Raw genomic sequence first — 26,327 nt, 5'->3', positions numbered from 1 at the left:
CCCTGGAACCAATCACATGGATATGAACGGAATACTGTATATGGGTTTTCTCCCTCATAGAGCATAAACTACGCGAGAACAGTAATGTCTCTGATGTTCTGACAGCCTTCAACAGTTACAGTGCAATTTGGATTAATGAATAAATAAGTTATCTACCTTATTTCCTTGAAGTAAAATTTGGTTTAAAAAGTATCAATAAAAGTTGGACTTCCCTGGTGGGTCAGTGGTTAAGAATCCGCCTGTCAATGCAGGGGACATGGGTTCAAGCCCTGGTCTGGGAAGATCCCACATGCCGCGGAGTAACTAAGCCCGTGCACCACAACTACTGAGCCTGCGCACTAGAGCCTGCGAGCCACAACTACTGAGCCCATGCGCCACAACTACTGAAGCCCGCACGCCTACAGCCTGTGCTCCGCAACAAGAAAAGCCATCGCAATGACAAGCCCGCACATCGCAACAAAGAGTAGCCCCCACTCCCTGCAGCTAGAGAAAGTCCATGCACAGCAACGAAGACCCAACACAGGCAAAAACAAATAAATAAATTTATCAATAAAAGCTTTGCTAGAAGAAAACAACAAAAAAAAGGAACTCAAATATTAAAATTACTTAGTAGGTCAGGCTGAATGTTAAGTATAATAAAAAATCTTCAAAAATTCTACTTGAGTTACACAAGCAATGAAGAGTTAAAAATTTGCTACAAAATATCTCAAGTGCTTTCTGAATAAATGACATCTGTTGATTAAAACTTCTTTGAATGGCATACATGCTCAAGGAAATTCATGAGAGTCTAAGCTTTTCCACTTAAACCCAAATTAAGAATTATATTCTACTATCTCTAAAATACTCACCAAGAATAAAGCATCCCAGAATATACAACCTTCTCACATATCTGCATTTTAAAATATTGCTTCGCAGAGCATGAACTTGCTTACATATACATAAATGTCTTTTTAACACACAAAGACTGAGTCATCATTCATTCATTTGCCTGTTGATTCTGCTAATGTTTATTTGCTACATGTTACGAGCCAGGCAATTTTTAGGGATATAAACTGTGCAAGAAAAATATAATTCCTGCCCTGCTGAGACTAACAGGCTAGCAGGTGAGCAATGTGACAGAGGCACATCTAGAGTTCTATGAAGAAAGATGCATTTAACTTAGCTGGGCACCCACTGCTGAGTGTTAAAGGATAAAGGAGGGTTCTGTGAGGATGGGATTGTGACGGACGGAGGGCATATGTAGCTTAGGGAATAGGTCAAGTGAAGAGGGCTGGATAGAACACCAGAGAAAAAATACCTTTTAAGGAATAATAGAAGGATGACCAACAAATGAAGAAAACTAAGGAGCAGCAGAGGCCAAGAACATCAAGAGTAAGTGGTATGCTAGAAGCCTTGGGAAAAAAAAGTCTCAAGATAGAGGGGGTGGGAAAGGTGTCAATTTCTACAGAAAGTCCAGCAGGATGAGGACTGAAAGGTACTCATTACAGGGCACCACTGACCGCAGAAAGAACAGTTCGGTGCTTTCAGGACAAATTACAGTGGTTTGGAAATGAAGACAGGCAGTTTGGTCTACTTTTTTAGAAACTCACTAAAAAGGAAGGAAAAAGAGAAGCAATAGTAAAAATAATAGAAAGTGTCAATTAAAGGTTTTGTTTTGATTAGTTTTCAATAATGGAAGAGCAAGCCCTTTTGTATGAGGTGTAAGTTAAAGGTAGAAGACAGAGACAGGATCATTAAAGAGCAAGGGTCAGAGAAGTAGAAAGAACGGGATCCAGGGCTAAGGACTAGCCTGGACAACAGCTGTGCAGATGGAGACAAGTGTGGGGAGGGAGGGTGCAGCACAAAAGAGGAGGTGAAGGAGGAGACAATGTCATCTCCCAGGGAGAATGTCAATGGCAGGCTGAGTTATGGGGCTTGAAGAGAGTGGTGAAGATCTTGAATGAGAGTAGTGAAGATACAGAATGAATAAAGATCACTGAATAGCTTAAATATTATATTACAGGGACAGGCTGAAGGTACAGAAGATGATAATTAGGAGCAAGATCCCAGAAGAATATGTGAAAATATTCATGTGAAAATGCCTAGCACAGTACCCAGAATGCAATAGGTACTAAAAAAATCTGGTAAAGGTAAATATGAAATGCTAAATGCTGCCTGCTCACCAAAAAGAACTTATTAAAAAAATTACAACCAATTAATAACACAGCCAACACATACAAATAGCAAAGTTCAAAGAACATTAGTAACTGTGTCCACTGAAAAGGCCCAGAAGCAACGACAATCTAGTAGCATTAAGCACGACACTGTCTCTAAATACCACTTCTCACTAAAAGACCAGGGCTCCAAAGAAAAATGCCTTTGACACGTGTGGGACAGAAACGTACAAGAGAAACCTGGAAAGTCTTACACCTGAAAGCTACCAAAGACTACTGGGGTTGCATCAAAAGGATGCAGAAGCTAACCTGTAGGGACAGCTAGCGCCCAAAGACGAAACAATCTGAATGCCAATTATAAAGACTAATGTAAAACAGCAAAACATGTTAAACTCCACGAGTTGAAAAACAATCAAACAAACATCACCTCTCACTATCTCATCATTTAACCTTGGTCACTGCCAGGGGACCAACTCGTTATTCTAAAAAAATGATTAAAAAGAATCAAGTATTTATCCTGCCTTTCCTGAACTATTTCAGGATAACAAGTAAGTAATCAGAGAAATTCTTTTTACATGGAGAGGGAATCTTAGAATCAGAGTGTCATCCTTCTTCAACCTCTAATGAAATGATGGATTTAGGCTGCGGCCACCACTGGCTAAAACTCAGGCTGATGGAGACACTTTATAATGAAGGGCTCAGGCTGACAAAATCTGGTTATTAGTAACTGCTGGACTGGGTGATGGGGATCTGAGAGAAGGCCCTTATATTAGCCTCAACTTTTTTGTACGTTTAAAATTTTCTATAATTAAATAAAAATTGGCAAGGACTTATGGTATGCTAAAAATAGCACCTGAGAGTAGAGATAATGAGTACTAGTTCTGACTGTTTTCATATCATGATCTTTTATCATTCAGAGCCTTTTCCCCTCTTTCTGTAAACTGCAGACAACTGAACTACATGCTTCTGCTAAAAAAAATTCTATGATCCCCTAAGAGCGTGAAAATCCATGAAGACACAAACCACCCTTTCTATGAAAGGCAAATATTTCCTATCTCTTTGCATTTTTTTCTGAAGCTTATTCAGAAGAAAAAGCTTTAGAGGACAAGTTCAGAAATTTGAGTTCAGCTTTTACATTAGCTTATTGCATGCATGACATTTGTCCTTCATTAATAAGGGGGAATTTACATGGATTGCTAACTACCCTAAGTAAGTGTTTGCATGGATAATACAACTGGATGTCTAGGCTTTGCTAACCACTAACTGAATCTTAAGATGTTCTAATATTACTCTTAAGTAAAACAAGCACAAAACAGCATCTAAAGCATGCTACATTTACATCAGAAAGAAGGAGATCTAAGAAAATACACATGTGGAGAAGAAAGAGGAAGAACAAACCAGAAATTAATGGGATGAGTTACCAACAGGGGGTGGATGGGAAAGAGCTAGAAAGAAGGAGAGAATGGAAGTGGGGCAGCAGTGATGAAGAGGAAGTGATACCTCAATGAATATATTCTGGCTCCTAGAACCATAGCATTCACATACCCTTCATCTACCCAAAATATAAACAATTAAAATCAACCAGGATGTAGGAGAAATGCAAACACTAACAAAAAACCTAACTGTATTATAAATGAATATCATAACCATACTGAAGAGAGTGGGGAAGAAGAGAACTAAACTAACTACCTGGAAAATAGTGTCTGGACTAGATACTGTAGGGCTAGAGGCAAAAGGAGCTTTACATAAATCATAAATCCATCACTATATGTGTTTCTCATTAGGGATATGGCTTAATAATTTGACACCACTTTATGTATACTTTATGCACACACTAAAACTATACCAATAAGTAAATACATTATAGATAAGAACCAGGTTTCTCCCTATTGGAGAAACAACTTTCAAATAGGGAAAGGAGGAAGGCTAAAATCAGCCCTTCAGTTTTCAGTTCAGTCCAGTCCAACCAAAATCCAAAGTATCTGTATAATCTCGTGGTATACAAATGTAGAGTAAGGGATACAAAAATATGTGTATATGTGTGATTAGTATACATTCACATATTCCCTAGACCTGCCCACTGAGAGGGCCTAGAAGCAATGGCACCCCAGTAGTAATGAGTATACCTAGTGCCCAGACCTTGGTTTCTAAATACTTCTCTCCAATAAAAGGAACCAGGGCTCACTGAGAAGTGGTTGATTCTAGAGCTGGGGCACAGAAAATACAAGATGAGCTTGAAACATATTACAGTATCAGAAAGTAAAGAAATATTTTAAAAAGATGGAGGTTTGTTGAAAGAACACAGAAGCCAACCTGAAGGAGTTCCTAACGACCAGAGCTGGAACAATTTGAACAAAATAAATAATGATAGTACAGGATTATAACCCACAGAATAAATAATGCATGAGTCCACACTGATATAAGTAGATTAAATAAATAAATGGGGGAGAAGGAGGAGTGGTCCTTATAGAATGCCAGTAAGTAGATACAGAAGGAATTATGGAAATAGAAAAACCAACATTTGGTAAACACCACATTCTTGTTTCAGATAAAACATCAATGGATGCTAAAATTAGTGAGCCAAAGGTTAAAGTGAAACAGGATATTTACAAAGACTCAAAGTATCTTTCCCCAAATATTTATTAACCACCAAGGGAAGGATAGTAACTTTAAAGTAGAGAAACCGGGAAGAAACAACAATATCCAAGTGATCACAGCCAACATCATCAGTTATAAGACATACCAACATCATGAACATGATGCACTGTTGTATTCTTGTCAAAAATGCAGAACCTCCATCCAATCATGAGTAAATACCAGACAAACCCAAACTGAGGAACCAAATTGGTCCAATGAATTAATCAATGTTCTTGAAAATTGCCATGGTTATGAAAGACAAGGAAATATGAACTATTTCAGACTGCAGAAGTCAAGAGAGATAACTAAATGCAACGTGCAATACTGGATAGGATCTTAGAATGAAAAAGGCACTGGTAGAAAACTGGTGAAATTTGAGTAAGATCATTAGTTTAGTTAATAGTACTGTACCAATGTTAATTTCTCCATTCTGACAATTGTACTGTGGTTATGTAAGATGTTACCATCGGGGGGAAGATAAGTGAGGGATACATGGGATATATGAGGGATATGTCCTTATTTTTTCTTGCTATGTCTAAAGTCTAAAATTAGATCAAAATATTTTTTTAAATGTTATATTGATCTGGTCTGTTTCTAAAACAGTTTAACTATTCATTTAACATCATAAATATTTACGATGTTAAACACAGTCAAACAACTGTGACAAAACCTTTTTTTTTTTTTTTTTTAAAGATGCTAAAGCATCTTTTTCTTTTCTAGCTCGGAACAAATAAAAAAATGTAGACAGGTTTTCTAAATATCAAAAGTCCCCGTATACTTTACATTCCCCTATTTAGAAAATAATCTAGAACGTGATTCTTACTCATGCTGCAGTCTTACAACAATAATGTGCTTGCATATCTAGAGAAGTCATGAATTTAGGATAAAGGTATCACGCAATACTCCGACATTACTGTTGTATACTTACTTCATTTCATTTACTTGTCTCAGAATCTCATGCTGAGTGTTCACAACAGTATCCAGTTCTTGTTGAGTGGTCTGGAGAAAAAAACAAAAGATGACCAAGATGACCACCCAGCTCAATAATCCCCATTCTACAGAACATACAGCTTTTCTTTTCTACCTCTCCGCCACCAAAGGCTAATAACTAAGGCATATCTGCATATTTTCAAAGCTCACCTGTCCATGCTGCCCTGGGATTCCTGCTCCTCTTTTAGAGATCTCCTCCGTCAAGGAAGAGACATACCTTCTCTGTTCATCAAGAATCATATCTAACTGTCGGTTCAGCTGCTTGATTTCAAGATGAATACGATTCTGTCCTTCAAAGATTTGTCTCAGCTCACGATCTCCTACACTCTCAAATAATTCATCTGCTGAAATGGAAATTACAAATCAAAATTATTAGAATCACCTACACATAGTTTTCAAATTACTGTAAGTGACCAAAGCACTAACATATACTAGAATAAGATCATCATCAACACAGTGTTATGATCTTCCCACAGTGTTAAACATGCATGTAATTAATTCAATCGTGATTATATTACTGTTTTTACCATCTCTGGTGGTTGAATACTTATTATAAATTAGGTCTGAATTTTTTCACCTAAAAATTATTTTGTCTTTTTAAATAGACTGTGTGATTCTATTTACAGGGGCAGGCAGAACTAATGTAATTTGTTGCCTCTGGAAGGGCTTGAAAGAGGTAAGGGAACTTTCTGGGGTGATAAAAATATTCTATATACTGATCTGATGGTTAAAAGGGTATACACATTTGTCAAAATTCATCAAACTATTCTCTTAAAATTTATGCATTTTACTTACAAAAAAGATTAAGAAATGGAGTTGAGAACAGCTGATTTTCCTTTTATTCCTGACCATGCTTAAATCAGATCGTTTCATTCAAACACTTACTACAATAAGCTTCAGGATATATTCACAAATCATATGTGATGTTTAAAACAAATCCAAGGAAAATATAAAACTTACCTTTCATTGTTATCTTCATTAAATCTGAATCACACTGTTAATCATTTATATTAACACACTACTTAGTTCAAAAGCTAGCCCAGGCTTTATTAGATATAGCCTTGATCATTTGTGCTCATAGGGAACCGAGATCATAAAAGTTAGCAGATTATATATAGTCCCTCTATTTGGCCTTATCTTGTTTTGTTTTTGACATGTAGCCCATGTAAGTTCTTAATTACATTAGCTTAGACTAATATTTAAAAATTTTTCAACCTTTAATGTCCAGAATTCTGTTGAGTAGTAAGAGGAGTCGGTAATTACTTCACATTACTCTTGCAAGTCTTGATAGTTTTCAAGTGTTAGCTCTATATTACTAAGGTAATTGTGTGTCACTAAAAGGAAAGAAATAAACCTTGGACGATTTCATTCAACAAACATTTACTGAGTCTCAACTACTACGTCAGCACCGCTGTTGTTTTCCTAGGCTTAGGGGACACAGAAGTAGACACAGCAAACAAAGACCCCTGCGCTCACAGAGCTTACACTCCAACGGTTCACTGTCCACATCATCCCGACTGCACACTTCACTAAGCGATACTCTTCCCGGTAAAAACATCAATCCCGAGCCCTTTAAAGACTGAAGATTTGCTTAAAAATTATTCCTTGAAATTACTTGGAATGTGCCAGGTCACAGAGCAAAGATAGAATGAATGAAGTGCCACAGCTACTGCTGCAGCGGAGGACAGCTCTGCTCCAACTCACCAGGCTGCCCTTGAAGGTCAGGGTGGTCCTTCTGGAATTCCTCCTTTTTTTTATCCAATTCTTGTTGAAAGTGCTCAAATTCCTCCTGGTACTTTTCTTTTTCTTTCTCAGAAATTTCTTTATCTGGTGTAGGCTTTTTTGGAGTTTAAGAATAGATCATTAAAAAAATTAAAAAGAAAATAATAAACCTCAATATATGTTCTTTTTCTCATTTTAACTACTCTACCACTAGTTGAAAGGTTAATTTACTCTTGCTACTAATATTACAACAAAAAATAAAAATAGCCACTACCATTTATTGAGTGCTTGCCAGAGGGCACTGTCTTTAATGTTTACAACGTTAAGGTGGCCAGTACAAACATCTCAGTTTTACCAGTGAAGAAATGGAGCGTTACAGAGGTTAAGTAACTTGTACCAGGTCATAATGGCAATATCTGGCAGAAACAAGATCCACACCTAAGTCAGTCTTCTCAAGTTTTCAGCTACGAGGCAGTACCACTAAACTACAGATAAACTTTTGGAAAAAAATGAGTATACTTACCGGCTCTTTCCCAGGCTCAGTCAACTGGAAAGTCAGAAAAGAAAGGACATCATGGTCATCTACAAAGTAAAAAGAAAAAATCTGAAAAAGTTCTGTAATAGATTATTTTTATGGTTGTGAATTTACTTTATAGACATCTGTTGCTTTAAAATAATAATCAGTAAGGGAAACAACAAAAATTTGCTCTAATTTGGTAAAGGCAACGGTGCTCTGTGAGCTTAGAGACAAAAATTCATCTGACTTATGTTAGAACTAGGTTAGAATTCACTTTTTAAAATCCTAAACCAGAACATTTAGCTGTGCTTAACACATGATGGATGTTTAATAAATGCCTGATAAGGGAATGAACAAACAAATGAAGGGTCAAAACAAGTCCAAACTCCTAATTCTGGCAGCAAGATCCTCCTTTATTTTTCCACAAATCTCCTTCATGTGCTGCGTCCCAGTCAAGTGAGACATAATCCTGTTCTTCAGGTATTTCCTGTTCCTACCTGTCTCTGAACCTTTCTTATAGTGCTTATCAGTCCCAGCCTTACTTTCCTGTTTTAACCATGACACTGCTCTGTCCTGGATTACTGGGACAGTCCTGATTTATCTGTGTTCCCCTGGCATTACTAATAGCATCTCCTGTTACTCCCAAAGCATCTCGATTAGAATATGATTACTTTTCTATATATTATTTATATTTGTTTCCCTCATACAGATTTTATTTCACCTAAAATCGTATTAAAAAATCAAATTAGGGGCTTCGCTGGTGGCGCAGTGGTTGAGAGTCCGCCTGCCGATGCAGGGGACGCGGGTTCGTGCCCCTGTCCGGGAAGATCCCACATGCCGTGGAGCAGCTGGGCCCGTGAGCCATGGCCGCTGAGCCTGCGTGTCCGGAGCCTGTGCTCCGTAATGGGAGAGGCCACAACAGACAGTGAGAGGCCCGCGTACCGCAAAAAAAAAAAAAAAAATCAAATTCATTTCAAGCTGTTTAAGCTAAAAACAGCTAACAGATCAAACCTCATAACATCGAATTACAATACTCATCCTGGCTAGTGTCTCATCCACAAAGCAAGAGAGATGAATTTCCACTGCAGCAATCTCTTTGCTTTCTGCTACTTTTATGGAGATCTAGATATACAGCCAGATTAAAGAGAAAATTGTAATACCATAGTGTAGGTTAGGTAACATTAGGAGAAGTCATTCAGTGTTAATAGAGCCCTAGACCCAGGAGCCAGAAATCTAAACCAAGTCCTGCCTGGGTCTGATTTATTGGCCATGTGATCTTTAGAAAGCCCTTTAATCCAAGATTTGGCCAAGTCACCTAAAAATCGGTTAAATATGGTCTATCGTTTCTCCTTCCTTCCTTGTTCTATTGTAAGGAAAAATTCACATATTTGAAAATAATAAAAATATTATACAGTATGAACACAAGATGGTGTTAACATCCAATGATAAGTTCATTTATCACCACTCATGGAAAAAAAAGGGTAAGTACGTCTTCTTTAAAGTTTAGCCCCCAATAATATTTCCTCATTTAAATGTGCTGTGACAGCTCTCAGGATCCTAAAGCACTTGGCAGTTAACCTTTTAAATGTCTCCTTCACTATAAAATATCACATCCAAACTGACAGTCTAATTTACATAATTGCTCATAGCCCCAGCCAACTGTAAACCTACAGGAAGTAGCAGATCAGCAGTCCCAAGAGACCCAAAAGACTGGCATCCCAGATCATGGAAGGTTACAACCAGTCTTAAAAGGTTAAAAGCAAACAACACTACCCATGTCCAAAATACATTATTCCCAATAAAATTCAATTCACAACCTTTCAATATTAAAAGATACCAAGATTTTACCTGCAAGACCTCCAGTTGCAGCAGATATTCCAAAATGCCCCTGTGCAGGGATAATCATATTTTCCACTTTGGTGCAAAATTCATAATCATTTTTGTCTGGTGTGAAGCCATTATTGATCATTACCTAGAAAGACAAACTGTAGCTATAGCTTTTACAAAGATCTTGTAAAACGAATCTCAAGCAGTCAGTTTATGACTATTTGATCTTTATATTTGGTCTAATAACCACCAAAAAGCTATCAGCTTCAAATCATTATGCTGTACACCTTAAACTTACAGTGTTGTATGTCAATTACATCTCAATAAAGTTGGAAGAAAAAATGAAAATAAAAAAAATTTAAAAGCTGTAATCCCTTGTCCATTAAATAAACTCACTTATTTGGGATCATTATACAATGAGATAATTCACTTCAGGAAACGGTTTTTGCCCTACTGTGTGTCAAAGGCTTAAAAATAAAAATCTGATAACTTTCCATGAAAATCTTTCTAAAATAGAATGTGGTTCACCTTCTCTAGAGAAGACTTAAGGAACCAACCATGATTACTTTCTCTAAATGGTTCCTACCGAAGAGGGATCAGGCTTGGTCTGAAACTCCAGTGACAGAGCTACAACGAATAAGTTAAATTGACAATTTTTACTATAGAGGTTGAGAATTAAACAGATTGCCTCAGCAAGTAGTGAATTCCACTTCATTAAGTTAGGGGGGTGGGCTTCCCTGGTGGCGCCGTGGTTGAGAGTCCACCTGCCAATGCAGGGGACACGGGTTCGTGCCCCAGTCTGGGAAAATCCCACATGCCGCGGAGCGGCTGGGCCCGTGAGCCATGGCCGCTGAGCCTGCGCGTCCAGAGCCTGTGCTCCGCAACGGGAGAGGCCACAACGGTGAGAGGCCCACATACTGCCCCCCCCCCAAAAAAACAAAAAAAACAGGGGGGTAACTGGACTGTACTAAGTTAGCAGAGAGTCAGCAAAAGTGACAAGTCATATAGACAAGAAAAGGCAGAAAATGAAAAAAACAGAAAGACACATAAGCTTCTACGCTGCAGAATGTATTTTTGAAATAATGACCCTACATGTCTTAAACGAACTTTGGAAATCTGAGCAAGCACAGGAATCCACCTGGCACATGAATATTCTTCTCATGAGCCCAGTCAAGCAGTGGTCTGGCCTCTTTAATACCTTTCACTTCTAGCAACCCAACCACTAGCCCCACCCTAAAGAAGAGCCACCGAGATAGAGTGGAAGCAAAGGGAGCAGGTACACGGCACCAGAGTAAGGGCACTTCTGTCATTACCTCCAGATGCAAAGTTTCGTTAGTGACACTTAAGATAAAGGCGTACAGGTAAAATGTGACAGTACTTGATCCAAATTTTTAGCAAAAGAGTAAGGGACAGGGCAATATGAAGGGTTAATCTCTATATAACGTAGGATGGCAACACGGGAACTCCTACCAATTTTTTAAAAATCACCTGCCATTTATTGACCAATATTAATATTTCTGTTTCCTCTATTCAGTAATGTTCCTACTTGAGTTTATAGCATGTACAACTGATTCTCCTACAGTCTTTCAAATCGCCGATCAGTAAGACATTTGCCTTCGAGAGATAAAAAAAGAAGTGTTAAGTTAATCATATTCTAAAATTAATACTAAGAACTTTCAACTCTTCAATATTTTTTCCTTGAGCCCTAAGAAATTGAAAATCCATCAGAAGTATTTACTATCCAGTTCCAATTCTTTAAACAAACAAAAAAAGGTACAATATATTCACTGCATGATGAGTCTGGAGGAACCTTAGGGCTGTGACTGTACAGGTACAATATATCCACTGATTAATACCAGTAACGCTTCTTTGAGATTACAGATAACACCCCTTATTCATCTTACAGTTTCGACCCGTTGTTAAACACCATGCTTGCAGTATTTAAAATCTTGTTTTGGAATTCCCTGGCCCAGTGGTCAGGACCCCACGCTTCCACTGCTGAGGGCGTGGGTTTGATCCCTGGTCGGGGGAACTAAGATCCTACGTGCCACATGGCGTGGCCAAAAAAAAAAAAGTGTATAATATCTTGTTTTGACATATTTCCTCCACTAACAGCATTTCTTTTTCCCCTTGCTTTGTTTTTCCCTCCAAAGCTCAAACAACTGGGAGCTAAAGATGTAAGTATATTTAATAAACATTTCTTGAGTACTAAACACGGGCACAATATTAGGGAGTATGAGGAATGTAGGATATAGTGCCTGCACTGAGATGTGTACAACCATACTGATGAGAAAAGACATACAAATCATAATTAACTAGCAAGTCAAGACAACATATTTTAAAGGGCAAATAAGCACCAGAGGAAAAAAAAACACTTAGAGTTTGAGAGAGACAGATCCTTACGAGCTGATGTTTGGGAAATCTGATGGAAAGGGATCCTGAACTAGTACGTTCCAGAATGAGCACAACTCTGCCAGGTAGAGAGGAAAGGGGAGAGTATTACAGGAAGGGGCAGCAGACGGAGCAAGCACACGAAGGCTAGGACCGTTAAGTCACAACCAGATGTCCTGCCAAGTCTCTCTAAAATGTATTCTTCAGAACACTGGCTCTATAGACATTCACAGATACGAAGTGAAAAGAGAATTCCATGGCCCAGTAAGCCTAAAGAATGAGGGGTTTAATAAAGGTTCTTTATTTCGGGACTTCCCAGCGTCTTTAACGTGCTTGTGCACAGACCTCCCAATCTTATCTGACCACGGAACTTTTTTTGGGGTCCTGCAGGATTACTGTTTTGTGAACTGCTGGTAGGGCTGACGGCCTCACTGCGTGGGGTCGTCTAGGCAGCCTCCCTGTGATCTGTGTACTCAGGTGTGTGTCTGTACTCGCCATGGTTGGTATCTGGGTTCTGCCACATGAAGGTAAGCATGACCTACTGATGCCCCTGATGAAACTGTACAGGATGGATAATAATTCCAGCGGAACTCAAATCCAAGTTAGTCATAATAGACTGGACAGTGCCTCTATTCTGAGGTCTCTAAATTAGTTTGGAATTTAAGACTAAGCCAATACAAAGTTTTCCAAATAACTGTCTTTTTCAGAGTTTATACAAAGGAGTGCAAGGCTGGCTCATGATTTAGGGAAAAGAAAAATGTATACAAGATATTCTTTACTTATAAGCATTATATAACCAGGTACTGATGGCATTGTTAAAAATGCAATGTTCACATGGTATTAGTGACCTTAGTTATTATAACTGCCTGCTGGGTATATCTACCTAACCTAAATATTAACCCAAACTCAATTTGTCTACAACTAAACTCCTTACCAACTGTCTGCCTTCCCACTCCTCCCTCAAACACAAAGAAACGTGCTGCTTTTTGGCTAGTTAATGGTACCATTTAGTTGAACACTGGCCAGAAATTCAGGAACTATCTTTGACTCCACAACTATATTCACTCTCCCAGCCCCAAGCCAACTAGTACTAAGTTCTGTAGTCTCCACCTCCTAATCATCTCTTCTTTCCTCTACCCTCATTCAGACCACAAGTGGAGTCTTGCCGCTAAAATAGTGCTGGGTTCAAATCACAGTTCTGTTACTTATGTGGTAAGACACTGTCCAAGTTACTTAAACTCTCCCATATTCAATTTCCCCATTTATAAAATGGGGATGCCTTCCCCATAGGGCTGTTGGAATAAATGAGAAATATTTGCAAACGATATATCTGACAAGGGGTTAATATCCAAAATATACAAAGAACTCATACAAGTCAACATCAGAAAAGCAAACAACGAGATTAAAAAACGGGCAGAGGATCTGAATAGACACTTGTCCAAGGACATACAGATAGTCAACAGGTACATGAAAAGACGCTCCACATCACTAATCATCAGGGAAGTGCAGGTCAAAACCACAATGAGGCATCACCTCACATCTGTTCAGAATGGCTACTATCTAAAAGACAACAAATAACAGATGCTGGTGAGGGTGTGGAGAAAAGGGAACCCCTGTGCACTGTTGGCAGAAATGTAAATTGGTACAACCACTATGGAAGGCAGCATGGAGATTATTTCTCAAAAAATTTAAAACAGAACTACCATAGGATCTAGCAACTCCACTCCAGGGAACTTATCCAAAGATAATGAAAACACTAATGAGAAAAAATACAGGCACCCCTACGTTCACTGCAGCATTATTTACAACAGCCAACATATGGAAGCAACCTAAGTGCCCACCAACAGATGAATGGATAAAGATGTAGTACATATATACAACAGAATATTCCTCAGCCATAAAAAGATTGAAATCTTGCCATTTGCAACAACGTGGATGGACCTAGAGGGTGTTATGCTAAGTGAAGTAAGTCAGACAGAGAAAGACAAGTACTGTATGATTTCACTTATATGTGGAATCTAAAAAACAAATGAACAAACAGAACAAAAAAGAGTCATAGACACAGAGCACAAACAGGTGGTTGCCAGAGGGGAGGGAATTGGCAGGGAGGAGAGAAATAGGTGAGAGAGAGAGTAAGAGGTACAACCTTCCAGTTGCAAAATAAATGAGTCACAGGTATGAAATGTACAGTGTAGGGAAATCAGTCAATAATTATGAAATATCTTTGTATGGTGACAGATAACTGGACTTATCACGGTGGTCATTTTGAAATGTACAGAAATACTGAATCACTACATTGTATACCAGGAACGAACATAGTGTTATAGGTCAATTTTACTTGAAAAACAAACAAACAAACATATAGCACTAGATTTGTGGATACCAGCAGTAGGGGATGGGGGTGGGGGAATTGGATGAAGACAGTCAAAAGGGATAAACTTCCAGTTATAAGATAAATAAGTACTAGGGATGTAATGTACAACATGGTAAGTATAATCAACACTGCCGTCTTACATATGAAAATGGTTAAAAGAGTAAATCCTAAGAGTTCTTATCAGAAGGAAAAAAATGTTTGACATTACTATTTTATTTTTTAAATTTTATTTTACATGTGCAGTTTTATTTCAGTTTGGAAATCATGCACGAAATATGATCTAATAAAAAATTCTAATCTAATATAAAATTTTTTTTCTATTTAATTCTCTATATGAGATGATGGCTGTTCATTAAACTTGTTGTGGTCATCATTTCATGATGTATGTAAGTCAAATCGTTATGCTGTATACCTTAAACTTCTACAGTGCTGTACGTCAATTATATCTCAATAAAACTGGAAGAAAAAAGAAAACGTGAGAAACTGCATGTAGAGTATCAAGTACAGGTCGTGGCTCATTTACAGCAAGGAGGCTAAAATCATCCTATTTTTTGCTCCTTTCACAAACACCACTATAAAAACACTGCTGCCTAAGTCATCTTCCTCAACTGTAAACCTGATCATTTCACATTCCTGCTTAAAACTCTGTGAATTGTTCCTTACGGGATAAACTACACAGAGGGCTGCGAGACTTGTTACTGCCAACCTTTCAACCTCACTCTCCGAATCTCCTCTATCCTCCAGCCATACCAACTATTTGCCTTTCCCAAATCTTTCAACAGTCCCGATGCCTGTTTTCTCTGCCTGGAATATGCACTCCATCTAGGAAACTTCTACTTCTCCTTCAAGGTGCAGCTCAACTCTGAGAAACTGTTCCTGACTTTCACCGCTCCAGCCTGGCAGAGTTACAGGATTCTAACCTCCTGATCCCTTAAATTTACCACATAGCATACTAACATTACATAAGCATAATGTTACATAACGTCACCTCCATTAGACAAGCTCTTTGGAGAAAATGACCTTTGTCTTATTCATATTTGTGTGGCACACAGTAGAATGCCTAAACATTCACCGACTAAACACAAACCTACTGGCAAATTTGACAACACATGACCACTTACACCGAGCTTTGAAGCCACTTCTGCTCTCTCAGAGTAACACTGATGAGTATGCGAACAATATCCAAATTTCAAATGCATTGAATTTCTATCAAAGATTCAGAATGAGAAGTCATACCAGAATATTGTTCATTTGATTATCTCTAAATGCATGTTACTTACTGTCAATGTTTTCTGGTAATACGTAATCTTTGCCCGGACAGGATAGGGTTTATTACGAAAGTCCCTTTGGCAACTTGCTAAAGCTTGATTAGCACCATCACTATAGTGTGAGGGAAAGGAAGACAAACAAGAAACTTAAAGCTTCTCGATATGTTAAAAACTCACTATTTAAAATGATTAATGTCCAGAAAGGTCAAAACAAAATCAAGTTATGACAAAGCTTGGGATATTTGAAGTTATTTATGCAGAAAACACCAAGGACTCTGGATAACAAAAGGAGCCAATGTTACCACGGCTGCCTGCCGGCAAGGGGAAGGGATACTCTTCCTCTCCACAAGACTAGGGCAGGGTCAGAGTCACATACGGTGCTTTCAACAACGCAGATTCCTAGATCCCACCCTCAATCAGCTAAAGCAGCATCACAAGGGGGAGGCTTGGACCTCTTGTTTATATATTTCAATGGGTGGTCATGATGAACTACCAGAGTTACAAATCACTAAGGTAGGAAAGTAATTTTTCTTACAGTTCACTGACTGGCTAAAAGGTAATCCCCCCAACAAACATGTGAAAATTAAAAATGTACATACCTGATTCATACACATTATAAATATACTGAACACTCGAAGTTTTGTAGCCCACTGAGAATCTTTTCAATACAGCAATACAAAGGCTGAATGACATGGCACGCACTGCTTAGTCATTAGGTTGGTTAAGGCTCTGAACCTTATTTTTTAAAGATCCCTCTTAATAAAGATGAAAAAACATGACTATTGTTATCACTGAGAGCCAGGAATGTTTTATCAACCTTTAAAGGTACTATTTAATTTCAGGTTAACTACAACACATTTTTATGTTTGAAATCTAGGTGGTCCGCAGAAAGAACTTTAAAACAAAACCAAATTAAGATAAGACCTTTCCACTAAGTTACAAAAAACATCTCAAGGAAAAGAATAATCTTACTTCATCTGGAAAATGTTCAGATTTGAAACAATATATTTTATAAGGTTTCTAAAAAGAAGCTGAAATCAGGAATAATGTAAAAAATATACACTTACTTTTGATGGTCATATTGGATTTGTCCATTGTTGCCTATAATCACTATTGCAGGATTATTTTTCTATAAATAAAGAGAATGTATTTGTTTTAAAGTCCTTAGACCAAAGAAGTATAGATCATTCTGGGTGTGCTATAAGTTCTCTTACACCTCTAAAATCCTAGGACACTGTGAGCATGGGACTGGTATGGGACCTATGGGAGCTCAGTAACAGGAGGACTAACATGGCCTCAGCATTCAAGAAGCTCAATGTTAAAGCTCTCCTTTAAATTGCTAATCATGACCTCGGATAATCAGTGGACAAACTACTAAATGAAACAATGATCATCAGTTTTCGGGCTGCTAAAGCACAAGTTAATGTTTCCAATTCATAAGTACATTTTGCTCTTAACTGTTTTAGAGAAATCGGCTGATCAAAAAGTGTGATTAACATATATGAAAACATATCAACATGTGAGCTAGTAGTAGTTATGCACACATTTTCATGAAAACAAACAGTAATAATCTTCTAAACACTAACCACCTACATCTAAATGACTCATGCTGATCCATCAAAATTATTAAGCACAGGGGCTTCCCTGGTGGCACAGTGGTTGAGAGTCCGCCTGCCGATGCAGGGGACACGGGTTCGTGCCCCGGTCTGGGAAGATCCCACACGCTGCGGAGCGGCTGGGCCCGTGAGCCATGGCCGCTGAGCCCGCGCATCCAGAGCCTGTGCTCCGCAACGGGAGAGGCCACAACAGTGAGAGGCCCGCGTACCGCAAAAAAAAAAAAAAATTATTAAGCATAAACAGGGTGATGGGGAGGTGGGTACTGAAAAGTTCTCAGACCTGAGGTTCCACTGTTACCTCAACTTGGTAGATGACAAATCATGAACCCTAGCTTTAGATTTATAAATTCCCAGCTATATAAAGACTAATCATCACACTTAAAATACATTTTGGGGAGTCCTCTACTATTAAACTGACAAAAGTGTTAAATAAGCTATATTGTTCACAGCCTAACTTTGTTAGCAAATATATTAAAATGGGTAACAGTCCTGAAAACAAATATACCTTTCCATCATTGTCAAAAGAATCAAAAAATATTCCAACACCATTCCACATATCAGCTGATCCAAACACAGGACCCTCCAAGCCTTGATTTTCTGTATACCAAATTGCCTGTAAATACATAACACAGGACATTTAGAGACTAGTGGTATATGCATTTATACAAATTTTCCAAGTTAAAGAAATTACCGTACCAGGCCATCAGCTCCAATCCGACCTCTTCCAGTCACTCGAAATGTCACCTCAACTTCCCAGTTCTCAAAGGCTGCTTTTGTCTTTGTCCATACCGATCCTCTTTGGCTTTTTAAAGATGGTGCTATTCGAATTTGATCTGAACTTGGAATAGCATCTAGAATAGAAATCAGGGAAGAAAAGTTTTGTTATAATTAGATAAAACTCAATGAATCACCACCAAACTGTTACATATACCTACTGAGACCTAAGTTTAACTCAGTTACCTGTATGGTAACTTTGTTAGGAAAAAATTTCATGTTGACAGTTTCAGCTTTTAAATTTTAGTGGGTTTTGATACCCGCCTCCTATCTTTGGAAGAGTGCAATATCTCTGCAAAAAAAATTAAAGCTGCAACCAAACACTAAAAATTCAAGGGGCAGCAGGGAGGAAACTACAGCTTGAAAGGCAAATCAACTATTTAATTCTCATGATACTCTTTTTCAAACACCTGAAAAATCTGCATATTTTCTTTTTTAAAACTGTATATATATATATTTTTTTACCAGTTTACAAATGTTAGAAATCTCAAACAGTGTGAAAAGAACATACCACTAGGAATCAAGAGACTTATTCCTAGTCTCAGTTCAGCTGTGTGACTTTGAGCAAATAATTCTCTTACTCTCTCGGGCTCACCATATGTTCACCTGTAAAATGAAGGGGCTGGGCTCAATCACTTATATACACCCTAAAAGTTATATGCAAAATTTTGAGCATATATACATTCTTCTAGGGAGAGGGTCAATCAACTGAATTTCAAGTCAATAATCAGTTCTTCAGCATCAGGAGATTCTCAGAGAGAACAGTGATCCCCAAAATGATGGCCTACATCTCCATTCACTTACTAGCTGTTAGATCGTAGGCAAGTTACTCCATTTCTCTAACAACCTCATAGGTATATAAGTGCATATAAATATTTCAATAAATGTTAGCTGTTCCTATTATTGGACTAGATAATTATTAAAGCACCTATGAGGTCTATATTTGAACAATTCTGGCACACCTTTTCAGATATTAACCAGTTCTGACATTCTGACATCCACACTGGGACATAACTGTATTGTTTCTTTACAGGTAGGAAAAATTGACTAAAAGACAAGTTGAGATATTTTAGTAAGTTCAGCCACTATTTGTCACCATGACTTTCAAACACTTAAAGGTTTGGGGCAGTCATCACAGGAAAAGCACTGGATATAGAAATCAGAAGACCTGGATTTGAGTACTATTCTACTGACACTATCTATGTAACCTCTTCCAAGAACCTTAACCTTTCTGAACATCAGTTTTTTTCACCTATAAAACAGATAACACCTGCCTTGCCTACCAAAGATCTAATCAGAGCACGAAGAAGGTGAAAGAGCTCTGAGAGCTATAAAGGCTTACAAATTGCTGTTATCATTTTTGCCCTTATGGACCCAAGGATGTGTACTGACAGTGCAAAAGAACATGAGAGTTAAGAAAAAGAAACACCATAGATTTGGTCTTAATTTGGGGATGATGTAAGGGGACACGTTTAAACTAAATCTTAAAAATTTCTCTATTAAAAAAAAATTGTTTTAAATAATGGATCTCAGGGCAAAATGAAAGGCGAAAAAATGATCAGTGGAGTTAAGAAAGCTGTGAGACTGTAACAATTACAGTGATAATGAAAGCAAGGGATACCCATAAGCAGTGATTCCCAGAGTCAACAGACAGAAAAGTCACTAGCTAAAATTCTAATCTCTTTATTTCAAATTCAATCTAGCCATACAACTTTCATTCACCCAGGTACATTATCTGACATTTCTGCAGCAGAAAAGCTTAGTTGGTTATAGGTTCTGAAAAGAAAGTCAATGTGACTAATTTAAGTAGCTGATTAACATTCCTAATTGGCTGATGTATGTGGTGTGAGCGTGAGAAAAAGAACAGCAAGCCGGCAATGGAGAATGGCAGAAGCGAAAAAATGTCAACACATTTACCACCACTACTGAAAAATTCATCATCATTCCAAGAAAAGAAAGAAAAATCCCCCAAACCTGTGTCTGGTACACCTGCATCGTCTTTGTGTATTAAAACAATGCTACCTTGATAACAGTTGCCCAGCTACATACCCTTGATGAGTGATCACATAATAAATGTCCGCTGAGTAACAAAATGCACTCTACTTCTAGTAGCAAAATGCACTCACTCTACTACATTAAGTCATCTACTTAATGACTTGGTCATTAAGTCAAATTGAAATTTATGCCTTTTAATTATACATTAATTTCAGTGAAATAGCACTTCCTAAAAGTGTGCTTCCTAGTCAGCAACTACTTTCTAGAAATGGAACATTTTGTTTCAAGCACTCGACAATCTAAAACGATGTATACAAGCCTTACATAAATGATTGCTTAATAACCCATAAAGATGGAATTCAAACTGCCAGTGCTTCTAGCCCCAGATAAAGGCATTTGCCACTTGTTTCAAAGGTTGCATCTGATGGTCACTGAACAGGGTTTGCAGCATGCCAAGTGCTACGGCTGATTCCTTAGTCAGAGGTGACACATCAGCACTAAAGTAGATACGTTTTCTTTCACATATGTAAATACCTAGCAAGGCTCTCTCAACCACTAACAGTGCTTAACAGTGCCAAACACATAAAATCAGTAACACATGGCGCACAGGTTATTTCAATTCCCCCCCACAAAAACCCCAAAACAGCTGTATATATAATGCTATTCTTAGCCTCAAGTTCTCAGTCAATAACCCCCCTCCCTTCTTCTACTAAATAAAGCAACGAGTGTGACTATTAAATTACCTACTGTGTTAATACAAGAGAAAAGATCAAAGACCACACCAAGTCACTGAGAAAGGCAAACTTAACGTACAGTTCCAAGAGGGTGAGAAGAATGTCCTCTGACATAAAGACTTAAAGATTATTCTAAAGCCAACACATGCCACCTCTAAAGCCGTCAGGGGGCATCGGGTACAAACTGGAGCATTACCCACTGCTAACACCGGAGGAGAAAACGCAGGGGAGGGCCGAGGGGGAGCGGGAAAGAAGGTGGAGGGCTGCCAGACCAGGTCTCAGGTTCGGAGGAGACGTGGCGTTGGGGTGAGACGTGATGCCCAGAAGCGAGCTCAAGTTAGTACCTGGAAGTGCGGGAACTAACGAAAAACCTCTAACCCAAACGGAAAGAACAGACAACATCAAAGACGGGAGGAGGAAGGTCGGGTGGAGAGAATGTGGGAAAGACTGGGGGGCTGGCGGAGGGAACCTTGCGGACCAGAGCCGGCGTGCAGGCGAGGCTGCTGAGAAAGGTCCCCTCCACCGCGCATACGGGGTGCAGCGGGGAGAAGGTGAAGAGGAGGAGGCTCAAGGGGGGGAGGGGACCCGGGCCCCCCGACCTCTGCCCTGGCTTACTCCCCGCGTGGGCCCAGAAGGGCACGGTTCCGTCGCTCTGCACCAGGTGCGGTCCCTTGAAGCTGTATTTGTACTCGAAACGCCGATGTGGCTGCGCGCCTGGGGTGCCCGTGGCGCCGGCAGCTGCCGGGTGGCCTCCCACGCCGTCGCCCCCGACGAAACGACAGAGCGACAGCAGCAAAGCGCAGAACAGCGGCCGAGCTCCGGCCCGGGAACCCCTTTGCCTGGATCCCGCCATCTTGGATTCTGGGAAACGGGAGGCCGGCGGAAGGAGGTGGGGGCGGGCGCTGCCGCCGGCCAACAGGGCGCTCCATGATTGGCGGAGCCCGGGGGACCCCGAGGGCAAGGGTGAGCTCCGCCCCCAGGCTCCGCTGTCCAGGAGGCTGCTGGACCCAGAGCATCTGTGGGCGGGGCCTGGGGCGGCAAGGTCCGCCCGCTCCTCCTATCCTCTCCCAGGGCGGGAAAGGGACTGCAACCTACCCTTCGCACCTGACGTGGAGTGTTGGAGGAGCAGACCCGAAGGCCAGGAGCTTCCTCCTGCCTCTTAACATAATTTAGAATTCTCGAGCCCTGACATGGAAGCCACCTAAGTGTCCATCGACAGATGAATGGATAAAGAAAATGTTGCACATATATACAATGGAATATTATTCAGCCATAGAAAGAAATGAAATCGAGTTATTTGTACTGAGGTGGATGGACCTAGAGACTGTCATACAGAGTGAAGTAAGTCAGAAAGAGAAAAACAAATACCATATGCTAACACATATATGGAATCTAAAAAAAAGAAAAAAAAAAGGTTCTGAGGAACCTAGGGGCAGGACAAGAATAAAGACGCAGACGTAGAGAATGGACTTGAGGACACGGGGAGGGGGAAGGGTAAGCTGGGACGAATTGGAGAGTGGCATGGACTTATATATACTACCAAATGTAAAATAGATAGCTCGTGGGAAGCAGCCGCATAGCACAGGGAGATCAGCTCAGTGCTTTGTGACCACCTAGAGGGGTGGGATAGGGAGGGTGGGAGGGAGACGCAAGAGGGAGGAGATATGGGGACATATGTATATGTATAGCTGATTCACTTTGTTATACAGCAGAAACTAACACACCATTGTAAAGCAATTATACTCCAATAAAGAGGTTAAAAAAATAAAATAAAATACTTTAACTATTTAAAAAAAAAAAGAATTCTCGAGCCCTGACACCTGTGGACCCACCACATCAATCCTCCCTGACTATAATAAACCTTTTCAGTATTAGGTAGAAGAAAGGCATTCCTTTTGATGTGATACCCATTGTTCAGTAGCTGGTTTTCATTAGGTGGACTTTGCAGAATCATGTCTTTCCAGAAACAAGGCATAATCACGAATACTAATGGTCCTAGCCCCTGAGCTCCACCAACCTGTGTTAGGGCATTTCAGACTGGGAACCAGCAATCCACAGGCCCGGAGAAACCTAAGATCTTTTTGTTGGTGTTGAATCAGGTGTGAGTTTATCACTCAACATTTACCGTTCTCAAAATCTAATCCCAAGAGCTTTCCAAATTTTGAAACCATAGCAATAAGGCATTCAAATGAAACTGAGTTTAGTTTTGATAAGAGGAATAATGTGCTGTGAAGGGAGGGAGAAATAGAACCTGGACATTTGAGATAGTATTGGTCTTTGATTCAACAAATAAGTTCTGCATTTTAAAAGGGAATCTCCTTTGCCTTACCTAGAAAAAATATTGTCAAAATATTAATGATCATCCAGAGTTTTGTTTTTCATAAATGTCTTACTGAATTTTTTTTTCAAATCTGAGAATAAGCAGTATGATTTAAATAGCTTATTTCATTAGCTCTTCTACAGTTCAGCAGATGCTCTGTGGGAATTGTTCCATTTGTAGATTTCTTTTTTCTTCCTTTTTTTTTTTGGGCCGAGCCGTGTGCAGCATGTGGGATCTTAGTTCCCTAACCAGGGAACGAACCCACAACCCCTGCAGTGGAAGCTTGGAGTCCTAACCACTGGACCACCAGGGAAGTCCCTGTAGATGTATTCTTTTTTTTTTTTTTGCGGTACGTGGGCCTTTCACTGTTGTGGCCTCTCCCGTTGCGGAGCACAGGCTCCGGACGCGCAGGCTCAGCGACCATGGCCCACGGGCCCAGCCACTCCGCGGCATATGGGATCTTCCCGGACCGGGGTACGAACCCGTGTCCCCTGCATCGGCAGGCGGACTCTCAACCACTGCGCCACCAGGGAAGTCTCTGTAGATGTATTCTTGATGTACTTGTGGGGAGAGGTGAACTGCCCGTCCTCTTATTCCTCCATCTTGACCCCTCTCCTCATTAGCTCTTAATGTGGGCTGTGAGTACCACATTAGCCCTAGGAGCTGTGTGCCCACATTATTTTAACTTATTTTTCATTGGCCTCCCAACTTACCTCCAGATTCATGGGCCATTACTATTAAATCTCAAATCAAACCTTTAAGTTGAATATGGATTTATGGCTCCCCATTCTTCAGTCTCCAGATGTAACTAAATGAAAGTACACTCCTCATTGCCACCTCAGCAACAGCAGGAACAAACATTTAGTGTCTGTATAGTACTTGTGGGTCATTGCTCCAGTCTCTTCAGGGTTTTCAATTCATAGGATTTAATCAGTTTACCTCCAGTTCTTTCATCTCTGTGGGAACTAACTCTATGCCTTGCATAGAGTGAAAAATCAATAAATGTTACAGAAATGTTAACGTTTATCTTTATGGCAAATACTTAATGAATGCTTACTATCTGCCAGAAACTGCACTAAGTGCTCTGCACATATTAGCTTATTTATTTTATTTAAAAAATGTTCTTACTGAAGTATAGTTGATATACAGTATTACATAAGTTACAGGTGTACAATACTGTATAGTATTCACAATTTTTAAAGGTTATACTTCATTTACAGTTATTATAAAATATTGGCTATATTCTCTGTGTTGTGCAGTATATCCTTGTAGCTTATTTTATACAACAGCGTATTGAAATACTTGTTTCTCCAGCCTGCTGGGCATCTAATGAGAGGTAGGTAGAAATATTTGAGGAAGGAGTCACTTACCAAGTAAAAAGATAAAACCTCATGAGATGAAGGCTTTTCTTTTCCCTGTTTGTCCTTCCTTCTGCCTGAAATGTGTATGCAATGACGGAGGGCAGCAGCCATCTTGTGACCATTAAGAATGATGGCCCAGGAAGCCAGAGGAACCCCACCTTTAGCAATTTTCTTGAGCCCCTCTGGCAGGGGAGTTCTGCCTATCTCCAGACTTCTATCTTCTGAGATAAGACTTTCACTCATTTAAGCCATTGTTTCCAGGTTTTGTTACCTGCAATCCTAACTGGTACCATAGCTCACATGCACTGAGTGCTACTATGTACCAGGCACTGTTCTGGGTGGTAAATATACATTCACGCATTTAAGAGGAAATTAACCCAATGTTTTCATTTACTCTGCTGCTACTGTTTCATGTATAAGAAACAGTCCTCTAACGTACTTGACTGCCTTCCCTAAAATAACATGTTGGACATCTTAAAAGCTCTTCTCCAAGTTTTCGCCAGTTATAAACCAGTGATGAAGCACAAAGGCTTTGGAGTCAACTGACTGGGGGGTGACCCCTGGTTTTCCCAGCGTGTGGTCTTGGGCAAGGTGTTTAGCCTCTCTAAAGCTTGGTTTCCACATCTAGATAAGGGAGATTAATAACAGTACCTATGTCATTTAAAATTTTCCATTTTAGAAAGAATTCACTGCCTGGAACCCAGTAAGGTCTCAATAAACGTGAACTATTCTGCTGACATCTTTTCCCTTTTCCACTGATAGCAAAGAGAAGCCTAACTCAGCCCCATTAAATCAGTCACATCACGGTTGCATTCATCAAGAAACACAGTCCATCCCTTCTTCCCATCTCTTGTTTTCTCCTCAAGGTAAGAAAACACACCCAAGTTGCAGTCAGATTTGAACAGTGAACACTGAGGAACTCGTGACTTCATAGTAATGTAAACTGCCCGACAGTTTTTAGGTAAGTAGCAGATAGTTTATGAATAGCCTCAGAGTCATGCCACGGATTTGGAAAGAGCAGAGCTAATATGACTAATTTGGTCTATTTTAATTGTATTACAAATGCTATAGTAGTTAGTGCTAAAGAATTTGCCAATTACATTTAAATTTGCAATTTAATTTCTTCATGGTTACCTTTTAGTCAATGAATAAAATATAGGTAAGAATTGCCTTGGATGCAGTTTAGGTTAGGACAGAGAAGGGAGAATGATGCTATATTTGGCACAGTATGTGTCGACATCGGTTGTCTATGTATTAATATGTCATGTGTGGCTTAGGTATCCATAAGCTATCAAATAATATTTGTCTTAAGCAGTCGGTGTATGTGAAGATACTTTTCTTGGTCCTGTGATGTTTAAATAGACTAATTGACTCCATTCCAACCTTTAATATATAATTTTAAATTTGGAATTTCACCAAAATGTGAGATTTTGGTAAAATGTAAATTCCATCTTGGTAAATGTAAAATTAGGCCTGACACTTGAAAGAAGATATGTTGTTCACCATAAAACAGAACTGTTTAACTTTTCTTCATATATGAAAAGGTCAGTCATAATATGACCCTTTATACTTCCACTGGGACAAAACATTATCTTTCATTCCTTTGACAAATTCAAGGTAAAGTTAAGAAGGGGAAAAAAGGAAAGAA

General features: G+C 39.3%; 1 protein-coding gene across 2 annotated transcripts in view; it reads right to left on the bottom strand.

Annotated features, from left to right (window-relative positions):
- LMAN1 (lectin, mannose binding 1) overlaps positions 1-21,880 on the bottom strand; it is a 29,062-nt gene extending 7,182 nt beyond the window's left edge. Inside the window, exons 1-10 of one of the 2 annotated variants that reach the window (XM_033424968.2) lie at positions 21,614-21,880; positions 18,192-18,346; positions 18,001-18,108; positions 16,947-17,008; positions 15,892-15,991; positions 9,868-9,991; positions 8,026-8,084; positions 7,485-7,617; positions 5,931-6,121; positions 5,719-5,789 (exon numbers count right to left, since the gene is read on the bottom strand). In XM_033424968.2, coding sequence (XP_033280859.1) covers positions 5,719-5,789; positions 5,931-6,121; positions 7,485-7,617; positions 8,026-8,084; positions 9,868-9,991; positions 15,892-15,991; positions 16,947-17,008; positions 18,001-18,108; positions 18,192-18,346; positions 21,614-21,851 — 1,241 coding nt within the window. In that variant the 5' untranslated portion in view covers positions 21,852-21,880. Of the gene's footprint in view, positions 1-5,718; positions 5,790-5,930; positions 6,125-7,484; positions 7,618-8,025; positions 8,085-9,867; positions 9,992-15,891; positions 15,992-16,946; positions 17,009-18,000; positions 18,109-18,191; positions 18,347-21,613 lie in introns of both variants that reach the window. The other variant, XM_004268057.4, reaches the window with a different exon arrangement.
- Between the last annotated feature and the right edge of the window lie 4,447 nt (positions 21,881-26,327).

The sequence above is a fragment of the Orcinus orca genome, chromosome 15, assembly GCF_937001465.1.
Source record: "Orcinus orca chromosome 15, mOrcOrc1.1, whole genome shotgun sequence".
In the NCBI taxonomy this organism is placed as follows: Eukaryota; Metazoa; Chordata; class Mammalia; order Artiodactyla; family Delphinidae; genus Orcinus; species Orcinus orca.
The sequence above is the reverse complement of the archived record's forward strand: the minus strand, read 5'-3'. Positions and strand labels throughout refer to the sequence as shown.